We start from the raw sequence: 23,403 nt of genomic DNA, 5'->3' as shown, positions 1-23,403 counted from the left end.
CTACGTTTCTAGCATTTGTAGACTTAGAGAAAGCTTTTGACAACATTGACTGGAATACTCTCTCCCAAATTCTGAATGTGGCAGGGGTAAAATACAAGGAACGAAAGGCTATTTACAATTTGTACAGAAACCAGATGGCAGTTAGAAGAGTCGAGGGACATGAAAGGGAAGGAATGGTTGGGAAGGAAGTGAGCAAGCAGTAAAGGAAACAAAAGAAAAATTCGGAGTAGGTATTAAAATCCATGGAGAAGAAATAAAAACTTTGAGGTTCGCGGATGACATTGTAATTCTGTCAGAGACAGCAAAGGACTTGGAAGAGCAGTTGAACGGAATGGATAGTGTCTTGAAAGGAGGATATAAGATGAACATCAACAAAAGCAAAACGAGGATAATGGAATGTAGTCGAATGAAGTCGGATGATGCTGAGGGAATTAGATTAGGAAATGAGACACTTAAAGTAGTAAAGGAGTTTTGCTATTTGGGGAGCAAAATAACTGATGATGGTTGAATTAGAGAGGATATAAAATGTAGACTGGCAATGGCAAGGAAAGCGTTTCTGAAGAAGAGAAACTTGTTAACATCGAGTATAGATTTAAGTGCGAGGAAGTCGTTTTTGAAAGTATTTGTATGGAGTGTAGCCATGCATTGAAGTGAAACATGGACGATAAATAGTTTAGACAAGAAGAGAATAGAAGCTTTCGAAATGTGGTGCTACAGAAGAATGCTGAAGATAAGGTGGGTAGATCACGTAACTAATGATGAGGTACTGAATAGAATTGGGGAGAAGAGGAGTTTGTGGCACAACTTGACAAGAAGAATGGACCGGTCGGTAGGGCATGTTATGAGGCATCACGGGATCACACATTTAGCATTGGAGGGCAGCGTGGTGGGTAGAAATCGTAGGAGACCAAGAGATGAATACTCTAAGCAGATTCAGAAGGATGTATGTTGCAGTAGGTACTGGGAGATGAAGAAGCTTGCACAGGATAGAGTAGCATGGAGAGTTCCATCAAACCAGTCTCAGGACTGAAGACCACAACAACAACAACAACGTTGAATGTACGAGATTGGCGATATACCATCTGACTTTCGGAGAAAATATCATCCACACAATTCCGAAGACTGCTAGAGCTGACAAGTGCGAAAATCATCTCACAATCAGCTTTATAGCTCATGCGTCAAAGTTGCTGACAAGAATTATATACAGAAGAATGGAAAAGAAAATTATGTGTTAGATGACGAGCAGTTTCGGTTTAGGAAAGATCAAGCACCAGAGAGGCAATTATGTCGTTGCAATTGATAATGGAAACTAGATTAAAGGAAAATCAAGACACATTCGTAGGATCTGTCGACCTGAAAGAAGCGTTCGACAATGTTAAATGGTGTGAGAGACAAATAGGGGTAAGCTATAAGGAGAAACGGGTGATATACAATATGTACAAGAGCCAAGAGGGATTAACAAGAGTGGACGACCAAGAACGAAGTGCTCGGTTTAAAAGGAGTCTGTGGCCGAGCGGTTCTTGGCGCTACAGTCTTGAACTGCGCGACCGCTACGGTCGCAGGTTCGAATCCTACCTCGGGCATGTATGTGTGTGAAGTCCTTAGGTTAGTTAGGTTTAAGTAGTTCTAAGTCCTAGGGGACTGTTGACCTCAGAAGTTAAGTCCCATAGTGATCAGAGCCATTTGGACCATTTTTTAAAAAGACTCTAAGATAAGGGTGTAGTCTTTCTCCCCTACTGTCCATTCTTTACATTGAAGAAGCAATGATGTAAGTAAAAGGAAGGTTCAGGAGTCGGATTAAAATTGAGGGTGAAACGCCACTTGGGTAGCTTGTGTTTTAAACAGGTGTTGGTGTGGCCTTCAACTGCTGAGTTGAAGAACTTTATCCACTACTGGTCTCAGTCTACATGACCATCACCAGGTAAAAAAGTTGAAATACAGTATTCGTATGACAATGATTAACTGTAGCATGTTAAATGTCAGCAGTTATGTAATTTTACTGGTTAAGTATCAGAGTTCCACTTACTTTCATTAGTGTTCCTGTAAGTTCCACCTCGTACTCCATTTTGAACTTAGGTAAGTGTACAATCACCTTAGGCCAGTACATTCTGGACATAATTTGTTGAAGAGTTACATCCGCAAGTTTACTCTCAGCATTCGGTAGACCGTTTAGTTCTCGGGGCAGAAGTATCAGCATACTTATTCTACGACCCTGACGTATGAAATGAAATCAGAAAACAAAAGCACATTAACACTATACTTTACTCAACGGAGTAATCAGCTACAGACTGCAACAATGTAAGAATATCATCACAGACATTATACAATGAGTTGCATATTTGAAATCTAATTTTACTACGTTTCCTGTAGTAGCTATGTGGCTGGAGGAACATTTAAGGGTCCTAATATAGTGTTGCCTGTACAGCATAAAATGTATTATATTTTTTCTTAGTTGACTTCATCATTACAGAGAACGTAATTATTCCACACTCCATTTCATGTACGGCAAACACTTAAGAATAGCCTTACCATATAGTGCACTTAAACGATCTGTTCAAAAAATGCAAAGAAACAACTCGGTTCAATTTCTTGCTATCTTTTCTTCATCTATTCACTTATTCATGGAGTAAATATTGTACTTTCAAACCAAGTTTAAAAATTTATAGAAGACAGTAATACAGCGTATGGCATCGATAGCTTATAATTATTACGAGTATCTATTTCATATCATTGCTTCTGTCTTTAGTGCAATTCGTTTCGTTGTTCTCCGTTCAGACTGGTTACCTTGTACGGAAGAAGTAGGGCCTGGCAATTCAGTTCTTCTATGAGTGCATAGTTAAATCTGTCCATGATGAACATGGTGTCCACATTTTTTGCTGGTTGTGATGCTGGGTAGAAAAGTTCAGGTCTTGTAGCGCTTTCAGTAAACTGCCTGCTCCAGTTACCCTTGAAATAAACGGCGTTGACCAGTACCATACGAGTGAGCTCACTGAAGGAACCTGAAAGAATTAGCTCGTTACGTTCATTTAAACACCAGTTCCTCCATACTTTTTATTAATATTATATTTACATTACTTCTTACATAATTGTGAATATGAAGACGAGACTAATGTTTTGTAAGAATTAACGACTCACGACAGCGTTATTTAATGACTGGTATTTATAGAAGTGAAATCCTGCAATTAAACAGAAGATTATTAGCTAACCAAGAAATTATAAACTAAACTATGTCATACCTTCAGTGGAGTGGGGGAAGTCTCTCTACAATATTACGGTCCATTAGCTCTCCGATCATTTTTTCTTCCGTAAACATAACTATATCCGTCGCTACTCCAGTGAAACTTCGCATTCTCAACAGAGAGCATTGGTCTCATTGTCAGCACAATATTCGACTGAGACTGGGATACCAAATTTTTTGTAGATCGCTCCACTTGCCTGCTAGCAGGTTTTCGGTCACTCTCTTTTCGTCCGCAATCACAAGCTGCTGTTGTAATCCACGTTATTTTGAAACTCTGCCAAATGTATCTCATAATATTGCTTCAGCAAAGTTCAACTTTACTTGTGGATGATCATATCTCACACAAATTGCGTTTATGTTACTTCCATACAACGTTCTTCTACTAATCTCACATACCAGTCTCGTGATTTATTCGCGAATGCCAGGACTGACACAGAGCTAGTTGTCAAGCTTCATTACTTTCCCTGTGTTCTTTATTATCAATGACGCATTTGATCATTTTCATTCAGGTACCGAGAGCCTCTGGAGAAGGAATGGTCATGCCTATGCTTATTTATTTATTATATAATACACATCCTTTTCCAATTCCTTTTGTGTTGCTGTCAGTAATGAATTAATGAGTGAGTGTTTTGGATGTGATTTCATGAGTGGAGTAGCTGTAGGGCAGAGATAAATGTTCAACTTGGGTTTTGCTGCCAATCTCATGTACGGGGTGAGTGTTCGGGGTTGGTAGGACCCTAATGCCTCCCTATTTTCAACATTCGGTTTCTGGCTGGCTGAGATTGAATTGAATTGGATTGAATGGTAAATTCAAAGGAAGAGGTATAGTGTAATTAGAATAACTAATTCGTTCCTTTTACAGCACCGTCATAGTCAGGATTTGTTGCGACCACGTTTTATCATTATTTTTGAAGTATATTCGGTGGTTAGGGCTTATACAGGCTATTCGGAAAGCAAGGTCTGATAGGGTGCAAAATTGAAATCACAGTGAAAATCCGATGAAGCTTTGCACAGATGTGTTGGGAAGTATCTCTAGCATGCCCGTCGATCGCGTTACGTCGCTCTTTTCAGTTCTGAATGCACAGTGAGCACGTGAAGATGCTTACAACAGTAGTGTCTCCCACCAAGTATGAGGGCGTGGCGTGAGATTTCACCTGATGTCATGCAGCCCACATAACACAGCTGTCATGTGTTTCCTTCTTAATGGCAATTCTCGGTCGCATTCTGAAGGGGCAGTGATGATGATCCTGTAGTGTTTTCGATGGGGAGTTTCATCTCTGCCCACATGAACCGCTGGCTATGAAGACAATGTTCTGACACAGACAGCGGGCTGTAGACCAGCGTAGAGAATTGGTAGGAAGCACAGGCGACTGCCTTCTATGAGGAGGTTATTGGAAAGTTGATACAATCCTACGACAAATGTCTAAATCGGAGCGGCGACTATGTAGATAAATAGCTGGAAGGTGTGGCTAACTGTTGCAAATAAAACATTTTTGATTTTCACAGTGGTTTCCATTTTGCGACTGATCGGACCTTCCTTTCTGAATAGGCCTCGTATTTCTAACGAGTACACGGTGCTCATTTCAGTCTGGCAGTATTAATGAAATATTGTGGTGTCTTCAGCACATTTAATGTCTGTTGATATTACTCTTAATTTACTTTTATTCGTTTACGTTAATTTTTAGTACAGTATTTAACGCTCCTTTTTGTGATACGGACATCATCAGGCAACCATGTGGTCGCAAGCATCATAACAAAGAGTAGGCACTTTCATACATTTGTTTTGCCTTAGATTTATAGTAGAGTGAAGAGTGTGCATTGCTTGAGTATTCTGGATTGTGGAATTATTTGATTTTTGTTTATTTTTGCTTGCTTGGCGTTTGTCTCCAAGCTCCCACGAGAGCACAAGTACGCGAAGTTACAAACGGATAGGATTTGCGTGTGATGCAAATTGCAGTTTTCCTGTTAATCCAAGAATGATCCAACACGGTGATGAAATAATTATGCCGTTGACTTCTAATCACTCAAATGATGTTGGCTGCACAACGGATGAGCGATGATGGTTCTTGAAGAATGTCAGGTTTTATGTGTGTTTCATGTGGAATTTTTCTAATTAACCAAGAACGATCCGACATGGTTAGTACGCAATTCTACCATCGACTTCCAGTCATCCACATTGTGTTAGTTGCACAGTCGATGAGCACTGTACATTCTTGAAGAATTTCCTGTCAGGCTAAGCGTGTGCTTATGTGAACAATATTGTGGGATGTAGTATTCATTTGTATGTGTTTTATGCAGAATATTTTTGTTTGCTCTGTTCCCACTTATTGTCAAATGATATCTTGAGGTTACGTACTCACTGTTCCCACCTAATGTATTCAGTACCCCGTAGTCTTGTAGACGTAATTATGAGAAATAGTCACTATTAACCACTGTTTGAGTACCAAGAGTACAAAAATAACGCATGAGAAACGCCTTAAGGGGGCCCGGGACGATGAAAATGACAAAATTAACTTTTTTGGTTTTTTTCATTATAAAATTATTTGGAGTTTTCTGAATAAAACAAATCAAGTTTCACCCTTCTAAGTGAATTCTGTGTTTTTTATCGCTGCAAAGTTGACGCGCCGCGTAAACGTTTGTAGCGACTCGGTGTGTCACCTCTGACGGCGCCGCTCGGTGGCTGCAAGCAGGGTATCTTTGCGGAATTAGACAGTGTTTTGTTTTCCAATGTTGTATGGCTTTATGTCTGTGGCAAGTGACTGTTCATATCGGTAAACATAAACGCTATACCGTGTGTGTTGACTTGTGGCGTTTGTTTTGTGTTGTGTAGCTGTTCAATTTTGCGTATTTGACGACTTTTGCTCTTACCGGTTTTATGTATTTGTTTTGTGCATATCAATATGCTCCATTTCGGCAATCGAATGTTTAAGAAAAGGCACAATGAGTGGAAGAAGAAATCTGCTGTTGTTTCGAAGGGAGATGCTGCTCAGACTGCTTCACCGACTATTCCAAATGAATGTGATAGAACTTCTTCCAGCAAGAAACTTTGTGACAGCAAAGAAATATTTGAAAACTATGAAAGTGACAGTAATGATGTGAATGAAATAATTAAAATTTCCTTGCTCTCTAATATTTTGAAATATAACGAATTATGCCAAGTATGCAAAGAAAGAGGATTGGAATTGAAAATAACTTCACACATTGGTTTGGCATGTAAAATGTTATTGAACTGTACCATATGTGCTACAGAGGTTTCGTTTTCTAGTTCTAACAGTATTCCTCGTTGTGGTAATAGTGGAAAGAAGGTGTATGATTTAAATGTTAGGCTAGTGTATGACTTACGTTGCATTGGCAAGGCCAGTGCTTCAGGGACAATATTATGTGGAATTATGAACTTGCCAAAACCACCAACCAAGTTTCGATTTTATAATGAATTGGTGGGATCTTTCGCTGAAGATATTGCTCAAGCAACAATGAAGAAAGCAGTTGAAGAAGATGTGATAGTCAATGGGAATTGTAGAGATTTAACTGTTGCTTTAGATGGATCATGGCAATGTAGAGGTCATAAATTTCTAAATGGAGTTGTGACAGCTACCAGTGGAGACAATTATAAAGCAATTGATGTTGCTATTCTCTCAAAATGTTGTAGATGTAAGGGCAATACCAAGGACGAACATAGCGAAAGTTGTGAAGAAATTTTCACGGCACGAGTGGAGAGATGGAAGTAGAGGGAGTGAAAGCAATTTTTTCCAGATCACGAGAGTGGTATAATGTACGATACACTAACTATCTAGGAGATGATGATTCTAAGGGATGTAAAGCTTTAGAGAAACTCAAACCTTATGGCAATGAAATTCACATTGAAAAACAGGAGTGCATTGGACATGTGCAGAAGCGCATGGGGGCTCAATTGCACAAACTAAAGCAGACATTAGGATCCCAGAAGCTTAGTGATGGAAAGACCCTTGGAGGAAGAGGAAGATTGACAGATGAAGCAATTGATAGATTGCTGAGGTATTATGGGTGAGCAATTAGGCAAAATACAAGAAGCATTGAGCATATGAGGAGAGCAGTGTGGGCACTATTATTTCATACTTCATCAACAAATGAACACCCACAAGGGATGACCCAAGGTGTAAGCACCAATCAGGAAAGGAATATGCTCATAACAACAGTTTGCCAAATGCTGTAACTGATGTAATTAAGCCCATATCCAGAGATTTATCACAGCCAAGATTATTGGAAAAGTGTTTACATGGAAAAACACAAAATCCAAATGATAGTGTATATAATATAATCTGGATTAGGATTCCCAAAATAGTGTTTGTACAGATAAAAAGATTGCATTTTGGGGTGTATGATGCAGTGGTAACGTACAATGAAGGAAACATTATCAAATGTGATGTGCTGAAACGTTTACGTTTCCAACCAGGACACAACACCATTCCCACAATGCGCCTAATTGATGAAGAAAGACTAAGAGGTGCAGGAAGAAGAGAGAAAAGCCTACAGCATGTAGCAAAAGGGAAGAAAAGACAAGTGAAAAGGAAACGGAAACTAACACTGGAAAAAGAAGAGGAGGCTGATAATCCATCATATGGGGCAGGAATGTATTTAAAAACTATGGAAGTCATTTCCCGTAACTTTAAAATTTTCATCTTTGAGGATCATCTTCTCAAAAACTGCTAACAGTATCTCAATGAAATTTATACACAATATTGTTTACTTCTTTTCCTTCATGTTTATAACAAATTGAAAACAAAAGTTGTATAATTCAAGAGTTATAGAAGAATAAGTGCAAAATTTTAGAGAAAAAATAAGCATCTGTTTAAAAAAATTGTAAAACGAAAACCAATAAATATTTCTTAACATGGCATTATAACTTTGTAGAGAAATATTCACTGAACAAGTAGTCCAAATTTCAGAGAAATATGTTTGATGGTTTTAGAAAAAAATGTTCCTTCTATTTGCTGAAATTAACATGGAGGAGATGGGACGTTCTAGCTCCCCTTAATACTGGTAGCAATTAGCAACATATTTTCCTCCCAATCCCGCGATGAGTAAATTACGAGAGCGATTACGAGTAGATGTTGAGCGCCCTCAGCGCATCAAGTACGTCGAGTACACATGTTTTCTTCACCCATAATAACTTGCATCGTTAAATGAAAAATACCTTCAGTTTTTTCATGCTAACAATTTCAGTCAAGTGAACCCAAATGATAATGCAGTCCTAACAGTTTCATCCCCTGATATAACATTGAGCCAGTAATTAAATGCGGACATTTATAGTGTCAGACTGCTGCAAGCGGTCTCATCCAGTTATTTCCTTTGGTTGCTTGTTTCCTCCCGTTTGCTGTATCTGTTGTGCTATGTTCTTCAGTTCAAGATTAATGTACGGCTAACTAATTGATTAAATAAATATTCGTTCACCCCATATCAGTTGTCAGAAAGCACTATACTGCAGAAGGTAAAAAGACCTTGAGCAAATATAGTGGCTCCACTACAGGGAATGATCAATGAGAATACTCGAAAGACTGTAGGCTTTCATCTGTCGAGCCCAGTTCACTATGATATATGAAGACTATTCGCAAAGTAAGGTCCGATCGGTCGCGAAACGGAAATCGCTGTGAAAATCAAAAATCTTTTATTTGCAACAGTTAGCTACACCTTCCAGCCACTTCTCTATAAAGTCACCGCCCCCACCTACACATCTGTCGTAGCGTTGTACCAGCTTTCCAACATCCTCGCCGAAGAAGGCAGCCGCCTGTGCTTTCTGCCAATTCTCTATGCTGATTTGCAGCTCGCTGTCTGTGCCAAAACGTTCATGTGAGTAGAGATGAAACGCAGAGGGCGTCAGTTACGAGCTGTATTGTTGGTGATCAAACATGTCCCATCGAAAACGGAGCAAGAAAATGGTTCAAATGGCTTCAAGTACTATGGGACTTAACATCTGAGGTCATCAGTCCCCTAGACTTAGAACTACTTAAACCTAACTAACCTAAGGACATCACACACATCCATGTCCGAGGCAGGATTCGAACCTGCGACCGTAGCAGAAGCGCGGTTCCGGAATGAAGAGCCTAGAACCGCTCGGCCACAGCGGCCGGCTATGCTGCAAGAGCATCGTCACTGCCCCTGCAGTGTGCGACCGAGATTTGTCACGAAGAAGGAAACGCACGACAGCTGCGTCATGTGGGATGCATAAAATCAGTTGAAATCTCTCACCTTGCCCTCATACTTGGCGGGAGACAATTTATCGAGGCATCTTTACATACTCATCTGTGTAAAGTATCATCGTATTTTCAGTGTGGATTCCATTTCGCGACCGATCGGACTTTACTTTCTGAATAGTCCACATAAATAAAGGACATGTCGTTTTTCACAGTGACATAGTAGAATCATGACTGAAAAAAATTTAAAATTAAAAGCGCAACATAATGAAGACGGCATGCCATAGTGGCATGAATTGTACAGCATGGGTGGGTATGAAAATGATTAGCTTTTCAGCGGAACTACACGATGTATGTAAAGGTAACTCCATCTACTGCTGTATGTAAAGGAATATTACGCTGTCTGTTTCTCGTTGAGATACGTCATTTGAATGTGGGCTGATTGTGAAAATATCTTGCTAAGTCTCTATATGGATGCGAAACGCCTATTAGAATCTTGTGTAATTCGACAGGTGCTTGAGTGTGTCCTATCAAGATCATAGTTTATCGTTCTGCGATACTGATGCTTGCTTTGATGAGGATCCCACGATTGTTAAGTAAATATGGACCCTGTAGGTCCATCAGGATCACACTCAGCGCCGTACAGTACACATCTCCCGTTGTTTGTTCTGTGTATGCGGTAGATGGCACTAGCATTTAGAAGGTAGGAGTTCACATTGCAATCTGGGAAACCAGATGTAGGTTTTCAATGGATTCCGTATATAATTTAAGGCAAATGCTGGAAAACTTTCTTTAAAATGTACATGGCCTACAATAGCTTAAACCGTGCTTACGTTTCGTCTCTAATGACCTCATCGTAGGTGGGACGTAAACCCACGGTATTTTAGGTTTACTTTTCTTGAATAGCCACACACAGTTTTATGAAGTCTCTCTGTACTGGTTACTGCTGACAGTACGTCCTAATTCCAAAAATTTTACGAAATGGTTATCTTCATTGTCTAAAAATGTTATTCATGTAGGATGAGAGCCCCACAACTCGCATCTCTGGTGATCTGCTTGTGGTCACGGAATGAAATTTACATTTGGTAGACGTTATACTAGAGGCACTTCAGGTTAATTTGAAGTCCCTACAAATCACTCGTTTTCTCAACTCCGTATTATGTGACAAACAGGAAGTTGAAGGGTAGCTACGCCATTATACACTCCTGGAAATGGAAAAAAGAACACATTGACACCAGTGTGTCAGACCCACCATACTTGCTCCGGACACTGCGAGAGGGCTGTACAAGCAATGATCACACGCACGGCACAGCGGACACACCAGGAACCGCGGTGTTGGCCGTCGAATGGCGCTAGCTGCGCAGCATTTGTGCACCGCCGCCGTCAGTGTCAGCCAGTTTGCCGTGGCATACGGAGCTCCATCGCAGTCTTTAACACTGGTAGCATGCCGCGACAGCATGGACGTGAACCGTATGTGCAGTTGACGGACTTTGAGCGAGGGCGTATAGTGGGCATGCGGGAGGCCGGGTGGACGTACCGCCGAATTGCTCAACAAGTGGGGCGTGAGGTCTCCACAGTACATCGATGTTGTCGCCAGTGGTCGGCGGAAGGTGTACGTGCCCGTCGACCTGGGACCGGACCGCAGCGACGCACGGATGCACGCCAAGACCGTAGGATCCTACGCAGTGCCGTAGGGGACCGCACCGCCACTTCCCAGCAAATTAGGGACACTGTTGCTCCTGGGGTATCGGCGAGGACCATTCGCAACCGTCTCCATGAAGCTGGGCTACGGTCCCGCACACCGTTAGGCCGTCTTCCGCTCACGCCCCACCATCGTGCAGCCCGCCTTCAGTGGTGTCGCGACAGGCGTGAATGGAGGGACGAATGGAGACGTGTCGTCTTCAGCGATGAGAGTCGCTTCTGCCTTGGTGCCAATGATGGTCGTATGCGTGTTCGGCGCCGTGCAGGTGAGCGCCACAATCAGGACTGCATACGACCGAGGCACACAGGGCCAACACCCGGCATCATGGTGTGGGGAGCGATCTCCTACACTGGCCGTACACCACTGGTGATCGTCGAGGGGACACTGAATAGTGCACGGTACATCCAAACCGTCATCGAACCCATCGTTCTACCATTCCTAGACCGGCAAGGGAACTTGCTGTTCCAACAGGACAATGCACGTCCGCATGTATCCCGTGCCACCCAACGTGCTCTAGAAGGTGTAAGTCAACTACCCTGGCCAGCAAGATCTCCGGCTCTGTCCCCCATTGAGCATGTTTGGGACTGGATGAAGCGTCGTCTCACGCGGTCTGCACGTCCAGCACGAACGCTGGTCCAACTGAGGCGCCAGGTGGAAATGGCATGGCAAGCCGTTCCACAGGACTACATCCAGCATCTCTACGATCGTCTCCATGGGAGAATAGCAGCCTGCATTGCTGCGAAAGGTGGATATACACTGTACTAGTGCCGGCATTGTGCATGCTCTGTTGCCTGTGTCTATGTGCCTGTGGTTCTGTCAGTGTGATCATGTGATGTATCTGACCCCAGGAATGTGTCAATAAAGTTTCCCCTTCCTGGGACAATGAATTCACGGTGTTCTTATTTCAATTTCCAGGAGTGTATGTAGAAAACAATTCAGTTTGCTATGTACAATGGCTGTGAGGGGTTGGTAAATATTTGTTTTTCTTTTGAAACTCCATAAGTCTCTGACTTACGGGGTTTCTTAAGATAACCGTGTTTTACCGCTAGAGTACTTTGTTAGCATCAGGTAAAGTGAATTTCACTAATCGCTGGGGACACACTGTTTTGCGTTTATTATAGAAGCTCCTCTCATTTTTTGTAACTCTGTAAGCCTGTCTTCTTCAGACAATAACGATGTTAGTGTCAAAAAGCAAAAAAGAAGTTAGAGATAATAATTTATATAAGTGTAGCATAATAAAAATACCAAGAGTGAAACAAACTCTCTATGCCGGCTACAGGAACAAAGTACTGCATTCATGAACCTGGACTGTTACTTTCCAAATAAGTTTTCTACATTGCGTGTTGTGTCCCATAAGCAACTAACTAAAGAATGCTAAAACTTGTAGATACCTCAGCTTCTGAAAGAACAGCTTCAGTTCTATCAATCCTATCCCCTGGAGTGCATTATCCAAATAATCTTCGTCGTAGCAGTTTCTGCCTCTCACCTGCATGGACACCTCTTTCACTCTGAGGATTCTAGTGAAAACCCCGAAACACACTTATACAACTCTTCAGTTCAGGTTTACTTTCCAGTACATGTCAGAAACAGTGTATCGCGTCACTAATTAAAGTCTGATATTCTACATTTGGTTTCATTGCCCACTTACCTATTCCAGAACATTAATTTCCAGCCGGCCGGGGTGACCGAGCTGTTCTAGGCGCTACAGTCTGGAACCGCGCGATCGCTACGGTCGCAGGTTCTAATCCTGCCTCGGGCATGGATGTGTGTTATGCCCTTAGGTTAGTTAGGTTTAAGTAGTTCTAAGTTCTAGGGGACTGATGACCTCAGACGTTAAGTCCCATAGTGCTCAGAGCCATTTGAACCATTAATTTCCATCTCCTTCCTGTAATTCTGAATATCTATAGAACAAGAATGTTCCCAAAATCGTGAAAAGTCAAAGTGTCAAGTATGATAGGATTTAGTACGTTGGTAGTCACGTTTGCGATAGTTCAGTCTGAAGTAGGTTTGCTTCCTTCGTACATGTGTAAATACTCAACATCGTGGAGACCGCTCTGGACGTCTGATGCTTGACGAGCAAAGTACTGCCCATTTCAAACTCATAGTCGATATCCAAATTTTCTTCGGACCACATTAAAACAAATCACTTTACCTACCAACGACGCGCTATGCATGTAGTCAATGCACCTTCAAAAGTAAGTACAATTTAGAGGATAATGTATCTGCCCATAGTGCACGAAGAGCCGATACTTCCGCAGATTTTCTAACAATGGACTAGGCTCAATGGTAGCTTGATGTAATGTTCACAGCTGACTTAGTGGGCTGACATACTGTGGGTCTTTACTCGTATAACCCGCCCAACCTAGTGTATTAAAAGTACAAAAAGATAAGCTTACTCACCACTTGGTTATGGAAGTTACTTACCAGATGGAATTATGTTGTTTATTTTTCCATTTGTTATTTTTTCCACCCAGCTATTTATTATTTTAGCCGCTCCACCTTGTACAAAATCCATCTCTTCCACTCCGGCCATGAGTTTCCCAGCAGACTGCTTGAACGCCTCATAAATTGCAAAATTCTTCTTCACAAACATCTTGTTGGCTACTCTAAGCGTAATGTCGTTGACATCCTGAAGTAAATGCGTATGAACATTAATTATTGCCTCCAGCGTACTCTCTCTCGTTAAAGCAATAAATATGGAAGGGTTCCTTTATAGTGTGTTAAATGGTAGCACGCGGAGAGTGGTGGTCTATGGGAGCCTGTCTTAGACCTCGCACAAAGGTTTTGGATACCTACTCTGATAGTGAAATATTGTTAAGAGCTGAACGTCCCGTACGTGAACGGTAAATGAGGGCGTATCAGGGGAAAAGTATGCCAATCATCCGACCTGCGCCGTTACATGTCCGTTCACAGGTGTTTAGGAAAACCTTTTCAATTTATCTGTTGTAAAGTGTAGTCTGAGTCGGTCCAAGTGCTGTGCATTAGAACTTTTATATGATCGAAAAGCTTCTTTTACAAAATGTAACATAGTGAACAACCTAAAACTATTAACATTTATTGCATTAGGTAGCAACATTCAGATATGTTGCGTGACGTCGCTTTCTAGGCGTCATGGCTTCCCCCGTGACGAGTGTACCGTTAATACGAGAAATTTCTCGCACCGCTTTTTATAAACTATGGAAATGTAGGTTGCGTTACAAACGTTAATAGATACACTACTGGCCATTAAAATTGCTACACCACAAAGATGACGTGCTAGAGACGCGAAATTTAACCGACAGGAAGAAGATGCTGTGATATGCAAATGATTAGCTTTTCAGAGCATTCACACAAGGTTTGCGCCGCTGGCGATATCTACAACGTGCTGACATGAGGAAATTTTCCAACCGATTTCTCATACACAAACAGCAGTTGACCGGCGTTGCCTGGTGAAACGTTGTTGTGATGCCTCGTGTAACGAGGAGAAATGCGTACCATCACGTTTCCGACTTTGATCAAGGTCGGATTGTAGCCTATCGCGATTGCGGTTTATCATATCGCGACATTGCTGCTCGCGTTGGCCGAGATCCAATGACTGTTAGCAGAATATGGAATCGGTGGGTTCAGGAGGGTAATACGGAACGCCGTGAAGGATCCCAACGGGCTCGTATCACTAGCAGTCGAGGTGACAGGCATCTAATCCGCATGGCAGTAACGGATCGTGCAGCCACGTCTCGATCCCTGAGTCAACAGGTGGGGACGTTTGCAAGACAACAACCATCTGCACGAACAGTTCGACGACGTTTGCAGCAGCATGGACTATCAGCTCTGAGACCATGGCTGCGGTTACCCTTGATGCTGCATCACAGACAGGAGCGCCAGCGATGGTGTACTCAACGACGAACCTGGGTGCACGAATGGCAAAACGCCATTTTTTCTGATGAATCCAGGCTCTGCTTCAGCATCATGATAGTCGCATCCGTGTTTGGTGACATCGCGGTGAATGCACATTGGAAGCGTGTATTAGTCGTCGTCATACTGGCGTATCACCCGGCGTGATGGCATGGGGTGCCATTGGTTACACGTCTCGGTCACCTCTTGTTCGCATTGACGGCACTTTGAACAGTGGACGTTACATTTCAGATGTGTTACGACCCGTGGCTCTACCCTTCATTCGATCCCTGCGAAACCCTACATTTCAGCACGATAATGCGCGACCGCATGTTGCAGATCCTGTACGGACCTTTCTGGGTACAAAAAATGTTCGACTGTTGCCCTGGCCAGCACATTCTCCAGATCTCTCACCAACTGAAAACGTCTGGTCAAAGATGGTCGAGAAACTGGCTCGTCACAATACGCCAGTCACTACTCTTGATGAACTGTCGTATCGTGTTGAAGTTGCATGGGCAGCTGTACCTGTACACGCAATCCAAGCTCTGCTTGATTCAATGCCCAGGCGTATCAAGGCCGTTATTACCGCCAGAGGTGGCTACTGTTTTCTCAGTATCTATGCACCCAAATTGCGTAAAAATGTAATCACATGTCAGTTCTAGTATAATATATTTGCCCAATGAATACCCGTTTATCATCTGCATTTCTTCTTGGTGTAGCAATTTTAATGGCCAGTAGTGTACGTCTGAGAAGTAAAACAACTGGTGTGGAGCTCCGAAGTCTGGATGGGAATAGTGTGAGAAGAGCAGACGAAGGCGAGCAGCTTGACAGAAGAAGAAGGTATTGTGGAATAAAGTGTTCACCAAGTATTGCTGGCTGATTACGACAGGGCAAAACTTACTAATAGCAGTGAAATTCATAGCAACTAGGATTTTGTTTCATGTAATGTCAAAATCTAGTCAAACGAAAACACAGCATCAGGTTTCTAGAACAGCAATATCATCACATTACGAAGTAATCATGAGTAGTTGAATACATGGTTGGAGTTTGGATAGCGAGCACACTTCGGACCACAATACACACAGCGCGAGATTACGACAATGAAGATCGTGGTACAAATTTTGTGCGAAGTCATACTGTCTACTCCTGTTTCAGATGTAAAATAAATTCAAATTTTTATTCCTGTTAGAACCTTACCAACAAGCATACAGAATTTGGACTATGGTCATACCCACCTTCATCTGACTCAGTATTTCACTCAAACCTTGCTCAGTGGCATTTTTATCTTCCGGAAGACGGAGCCCGCTCGCCATCTCTTTCGCCGTGTTTCCGCCAGCTCCAAGAAATGCAAGGGCAAGGATTATTTGTATGCTCCATGGCGAAAAGAACAGGTTACCTTCTTGCTGCGCCAGCACCTAGAAACAAATACGTGAATTTATCAACTACAGACATAAAGTCTGAAAATGGCCATATTTTGGAACTTTATTTTACAGGTCCGTTTGTCTGATCAGTCACACAAACTTTTTACATTTCACTATTACCGGTTTCGGCTACTGCCATCTTCAGATCACAAATATTCTGATGTGGTTTCAACGTCAAACTAAACATGCTGGTACACAGTTAAGTGTCCTGCACCGCTGGTTGAAAACATTCAACATTTCAGTAGGTGTGTTCGAATTGTCCGTCCACCGATTGACCATTTAGTCCTCGAATGACCTTTTTCTCACTGGGCATTTCCTCCGTTATGTAGGTACATAATAAGTGCACTTACTATGTACCTACTTGTTTAGTGTGACGTTGATACTACATCAGCGAAGTGTAAAAGTTTGCCTGATCGAGACATACCCGTAAAATAAATGTGAATTTTACTTTCCGCACTTAAGACATTATCTAGACACTTCTCGGGTCTGAAATATGTAATAATTTGTGAGCTGGAACAAAAAATGCAATTCCAACGATTTTATAAGGTGAAGACTCTCAGCGCTATGCTCTTTTTGCCTGTATCGCGTACCCACACAGGGTATGCATGCTTATTATCGTATTGTGCATTGTTAATGTAAGAGGGTGGCCCGGTGAAGTTTGTCGTAGGCTTTCCGGCAGTGGGCTTTGCGACCCGTGACGTCAGCGTGGTGTTTCCGACCACAAGTATTCTATACACTCGTGTTACGAATTAAAAAACGCCTTCACTCACAATTTGTCGTGTTTTATTCAGTACACGATGCATTTCGGACCCTGTGGGTCCATCTTCAGGTGTAATTCGTCTTAATACATGCTTTATTTCTTCTCTTGAATGTCCTGCCACGAAAAGGTTTGATGTTAGGTTACGAATTTCGTAAGTCAGACGCGGAAAATATGTGCGAAATAGTGGAAAAGATGGATAGTGTGAACTTATCAAATAATCCAAGAAAAACGTTTTAACGTTTTAGCAACAGCATAAGTTTTTTTCTTCCATCGTTTTCACACGTATCGCTTCATTCAAGAGGCACATTCGAGAACACATGTTTGTAAACACTTCACATATGTTTTTGTACATGGTGTGGTCAAAGATGAATTTTTCGTAGTTCTAGGGATATAATTATCAAACAATTGACATATGCAGGAAACAATTGACATATGCAGGAAATAATTGTAGAACCGATCTTTAAAGTTAGTGAAATATCCGTGGGTTGCGAAATCTGTTTGTTCATTTAACATGGATCTGGTTTTTTTGATTTTGTGGATGTATGTCCCAAGTTGTCCTAACAGATTTAGGGTCTTACCATTGCCTTCATTATGTAATACTACTAAATTGTTTTCTATATTGTTGATGACATGTTTTGTTTCCAACATATGTTGTGCAATGACTGATTTTTCAAAGTGATTGGGTCTGAAAGCATTTACATGTTCTTGAAAACGGATTTTGAAGTTTCTGCCTGTTTTCCCTACATAGTAGGCAGGACAACTGGGGCGTGATACTTTGTACACTCCACTGTTGTTGTATGTTTGCGTATTTGATTTTATGTTGTGGATGTGTAAGTTTCCTAATTTATTATTAGTTCGTTGATTGGTTTTGGGGAAGGAGACCAGACAGCGAGGTCATCGGTCTCATCGGATTAGGGAAGGAAGTCGGCCGTGCCCTTTGAGGAACCATCCCGGCATTTGCCTGGAGCCATTTAGGGAAATCACGGAAAACCTAAATCAGGATGGCCGGACGCGGGATTGAACCGTCGTCCTCCCGAATGCGAGTCCAGTGTCTAACCACTGCGCCACCTCGCTCGGTATATTATTAGTTGAGAATTAAACCGTTACATTTGTTTTTTTGTAAAGGTTAGCTATTTCTTGTCATATGGGGCCTCGGTATGGTATACTGGCGAATATTTTCTCTTCTTTCATAGTGTTTCCATTCGTTGTCTTGCTTTTGTGTATTTGTCTGTCTAAATTGTCAATTGCCTTGGCTATGTAGCCATTGCTTATGGCAATGCTCTTTATTGTATCTATCTCATTCTTGAAGGTGTTTTCCTCTAGATCAAGAGAGTGTACCCTGTGTAGCATGGACATAAATGCAGCATTTTTCTGTGTGTTGGGATGGCTTGATGAGTTGTCCAGCGTTATGTTTGTGTACGTGTTTTCTGTGTATGCTGAACTTATGTGTTTGTTGATGTTTGGTGATTTTAAGGAAATTTATTCTTTTGTTGTCATGTTCTATTGTGAATTTTATGTTTCTGTGGAAATAATTGAATACTGTTAGAAGTGCTTTGGTCTCATCTTTGTTCCATCAAATAGAAGCAAGGTATCATCAATACATCTCCAGTAATATATTATTTTACTTTTCAATTTATTGTTTTCATTAAAGAACTTACTTTACATATGAGTGAGAAATATGTTTGCCAGAAAACTTCATATGCTGCTGCCCATGGCAAGACCCTCAATCTGTTGGTAAACTTTCCCATTGAATACAAAGTAATTGAGAGACAAAATTAGCTGCCACATGTCCTTGACTTCTGATATTTCTGCAATTGACAATTTTTTGTGTTTTATTATGTTTTCAAAAATTATGTCTGTTGTTTCTTCATTTGGTACATTTGTAAATAGGTTAGTTACATAAAGAGGCGAACCTGGCACCTACAGTAATTTTTATGTCTTTAATTTTAGTTGCTAATTCCTTTGTGTTCTTAACTAAGTATGATTTATCACATGTATAGCACTGTTTCAGAATTTTGTTCAGTAATTGGCAGACTTTGGAAGCAGGTGTATTCTAGAATTAACAATAGGCCTAAATGGAACTTGGGGTTTGTGGGTCTTAGGTTGAGCTCTCAGTCTTGGGGCTGTAGGATTCATTAAAATGCATGTTTTGCTTGTTTTTCTGTGAAGAGGAAATTGCATTTATTACCCATTTTTCTGATTTTGTTTTGAAATTTTATAATTGGATCTTGCTTGAGCTCTGTTTTGTTGTTTTCATAAAAGAAAGTTAGTGTTTTAGTGATGTATTCCTCTTTGTCCATAATTATTACAGAATTGCTTTTGTCAGCTTACAGAATCATGGCATTGTTATTATTGAGTTTCATGTTAATGCTGTTTACTAGCTTTCTCTCTTGATAAAATGCTTTGAGGGTTTCATTAACATTACTTATGCTTTTCAGAACATTTTTTTTTTTTTACGTTGTGTGCTAGGACCGTCTATTCAGTATTATTTAGGTCAGCTAAATCAGCTGCTATTTTAGTGTGTATAATGAGATTTTTTAGGTTATTCTTACTTAATCCGGGTTTTACATTGTGCTTTAGCCCTCTCATGAGTAGATTTTGTTCTTCTTCACTGAAGGTGATATCAGTTTGGTTAATGACTCTCATAAAACTGTGTTTTATTGAATGGTTGGTTGCCCTGCTGCTGATGCATTTTTAGTCGCATGGCTTCTAATTTCTTTTCGTGTCTGTGTGTGTGTGATTTCAGTTTTCATTTTGCTTATAATACTTTCAACATACTCCTCAGCAGCTTTTAGTTCTAATGGGTGCTGTGTATTACCTAATTGTAAATATGTGCTATAACAGCACTTAACAGTATCTTCCTTCTTTTTATACTGAGATTTTACTTCTGACTTCATCCACATTATCTAACATTTCCTTTTGGCCATCTGGTCACAGCTATTTCAGTAATTTTAAAGATCTTTTCTAAAATTATTTCCAGCATATGACAGTTGTTTCCTGCATATGTCAACTGTTTAATAATTATGTCTTTAGGACTATGAAAAATTCATATTTGAGCACACCATGTACAAAAACATATGTGAAGTGTTTACAAAAATGTGTTTTCGGCCGGCCGAAGTGGCCGTGCGGTTAAAGGCGCTGCAGTCTGGAACCGCAAGACCGCTACGGTCGCAGGTTCGAATCCTGCCTCGGGCATGGATGTTTGTGATGTCCTTAGGTTAGTTAGGTTTAACTAGTTCTAAGTTCTAGGGGACTAATAACCTCAGTAGTTGAGTCCCATAGTGCTCAGAGCCATTTGTGTTTTCGAATGTGCCTCTTGAATTAAGTGATATGTGTGAAAACGATGGAGGAAAAAACTTATGCTGTTGCTAAAACGTTAAAAACGCTTTTCGTGGATTATTTGGTAAGTTTACACTATTCATCTTTTCCACCATCTCGCACATATTTTCCGCGTCTGAGTTACGAAAATCGTAACCAAACATCAAAACTTTTCGTGACAGGAATATGCATTTCATCTCTTTCAAGAGAACAAATAAAGCATGTATTAAGGCGAATTACACCTGAAGATGGACCCACAGGGTCCGAAATGTATCGTGAACCGAATAAAACACGACAAATTGTGACTGAAGGCGTTTTTTAATTCATACCTCGAGTGTATTGAGTACAGTCACGTTTGAAGCTGCAAAATATGGATAAAATTAAATAAGTATTCTATCCGTCGGTTTTCCGGCCATCAAAGAAATAAGGACATACCTTCCCTTCTTATTCAGGTTTAGGACTGGTTATGTATTTAGTACTTAGGAATGTTTAAATGTTCTTTTTTGCTTTGACCTACATTTTTTTTATTTTTATACTTTTTCTCCTTGCTACAACTTTACTGCAAGGAATGGTTAAAGTTCTTGTCTTATTTTATGAATTTCTCACTCAGCTTTGTAACAAACCCAGAGATTTTAAACAGCTTCTTAAGTCCTCCGAGTCGTTATAGATTTCTATATTGGCTTTATGCATCTCTTTCTTGTATTTTGATGAGGCCGGCCAATGGGTTCTTTTTTAATTTCAGATTGCCTATAGCTTCCTCCTTCAGCTTATTTACCAGAAAGTATGCATTCGGATGTTTTTGATTTATGGAGGAGTTATAGTATCCTTTCAACAGCATTTGTGGTCCAGCCCTGCTGGTTGAAAACAATAAACATTTCAGTAGGTGTGTTGGGCTTATCCGTTCACTGATAGACCATTTAGTCCGCGAATTTCATGACCTTTTCCCCACTGGGCATTTCCTCCATTATTACCATCCACACTTCATCAAAACTGTTTGGTGGAAGATGTGCTACTGCAGCACACGCGCGGCAAAACAATCGGACTTCTTCCCCATACTTACGTTCCTTCTTTAATCCCAATTCTTGTATTTTCTACAACAAACATAACTTGAATCGACAATTGCAACTGGAAAGGGATGTTTTGGGGAACACTATTTTCATAGCTTTAATTGTAATCACTTCAAAGCCTAACACTGCAGTTCAATCCAGAAAAAAAGTGTTTCTGACGTATTTTGACTTTTGTTTGGGTACAAATCAAATAAAAGGTGAAGTATCTTTAACTTTTCTTCTGTGCTTCCGATGTCAGTGTGTACTGCGTGGAGTTGTCTTTTTTCGAATAACTGTCAAATTTCTCGCCAGTAATAAGTGTTCCGTTTTGACGCAGGATTTTAGCCACGTCTTGTCAACGGAACACCAGGATTCTTTCGTCAGGAGCACATCCTTCGTCAGGTTTCAAAAAACTGTTACCTTCAATTACTTTCAACTGTCTTCGCTGAGCTGAATCTTCAAATTAGTGCTAGGGTTCTGGGTCGTCTCGATAGCTTACCTTCTTGTTTTACAAAATGCAGCCTTGGAGTTCTCATCTTAACCCTTCTTTCAAATCTTGAAAATCCTATTTAAAAATTTACGAAACAGGTATTGCCTTTCCTTCGTGAATTCTTTTTCTGCAGTCATCATTCGTTTCTTAAATCTGCATATGATGCGTCAGGAGATAAATAATGTTGCTGTTCTGACATAATTCTGCCATTTGCAGTTTTTAAAACAGCTCGGCTCTTACTCCGTCTGGAATTCAAGCTCACCCAGATCGTACACTTGTCACATTTTCTGGGCACCCGGTAGCGACGAAGATCCTTGAGAGGGCATGCCTTCTCTTTCATGCTTGTAATTACACTGCGCAACACAATTTAAGGGTCACTTTTTTGAAACCTCGTAACTGTTTGCCATTGGGACGCACCAGTTTTAAATTTGGCTCAATAGTGTGTACAAAGCGAAGAAGTACTCATAGATCTTATAGCACGCACTTTAGAGCCCATGTTTATTGAAAATGTTTATTCTTCTTTTGGTCCACAGGACCACCTTTCAAAACATGAAAGAGAAAGCTTGCAGTTGAAGAGGTTTCAGTAGAAGAGATTTGTTTTACAGGATCAAAGATGAAGTAGTGCTGATAGCTCTCAGCGTATACGTTTTAGAACCCATGTTAATTCAGGCTTTTTTGCTTCGAATATCGTGTACATTCAACTGTGCGCATTGACGCCATTAATTATGATACACCCTATAAAGCATACAGCGCTTCTGTAAATATTATAATGTGTAAATGGTCGTACACAAAATGGAGAACTTGATAACTCCATGATGGAATAATGTCTTTGAAACAATATCTAGAGATCAAACAAACGGTAAGAATGGAAAACTTTAAGCGACCTCTCTGTATTCACATATTTTGTAGGAATACCGTAAGAGGAACCTCGCTTACAAAAGATTTCATTGTAATCGACCAGAAATTGTTCTAAAATAGAGAGCTGATCGACAAGGAATAGAGACGTGAGTAAGAGATTTTCTCCCACGCCCGGGTTCCCGGGTTCGATTCCCGGCGGGGTCAGGGATTTTCTCTGCCTCGTGATGACTGGGTGTTGTGTGATGTCCTTAGGTTAGTTAGGATTAAGTACACTCCTGGAAATGGAAAAAAGAACACATTGACACCGGTGTGTCAGACCCACCATACTTGCTCCGGACACTGCGAGAGGGCTGTACAAGCAATGATCACACGCACGGCACAGCGGACACACCAGGAACCGCGGTGTTGGCCGTCGAATGGCGCTAGCTGCGCAGCATTTGTGCACCGCCGCCGTCAGTGTCAGCCAGTTTGCCGTGGCATACGGAGCTCCATCGCAGTCTTTAACACTGGTAGCATGCCGCGACAGCGTG

The 23,403-nt window shown here is 41.1% G+C and overlaps 1 protein-coding gene across 1 annotated transcript in view; it reads right to left on the bottom strand.

Annotated features, from left to right (window-relative positions):
- Window positions 1-23,403, bottom strand: part of LOC126235746 (serpin B6-like) — a 76,066-nt gene that overhangs the window by 21,206 nt on the left and 31,457 nt on the right. Inside the window, exons 3-6 of the mRNA XM_049944531.1 lie at window positions 16,216-16,395; window positions 13,535-13,739; window positions 2,785-2,999; window positions 2,027-2,212 (exon numbers count right to left, since the gene is read on the bottom strand). Of these exons, the coding sequence (XP_049800488.1) occupies window positions 2,027-2,212; window positions 2,785-2,999; window positions 13,535-13,739; window positions 16,216-16,395 (786 nt within the window). The remainder of the gene's footprint in view (window positions 1-2,026; window positions 2,213-2,784; window positions 3,000-13,534; window positions 13,740-16,215; window positions 16,396-23,403) is intronic.

The sequence above is a fragment of the Schistocerca nitens genome, chromosome 2, assembly GCF_023898315.1.
Source record: "Schistocerca nitens isolate TAMUIC-IGC-003100 chromosome 2, iqSchNite1.1, whole genome shotgun sequence".
Taxonomy (NCBI): domain Eukaryota; kingdom Metazoa; phylum Arthropoda; class Insecta; order Orthoptera; family Acrididae; genus Schistocerca; species Schistocerca nitens.
This window is presented reverse-complemented; position numbering and strand designations above follow the sequence as displayed.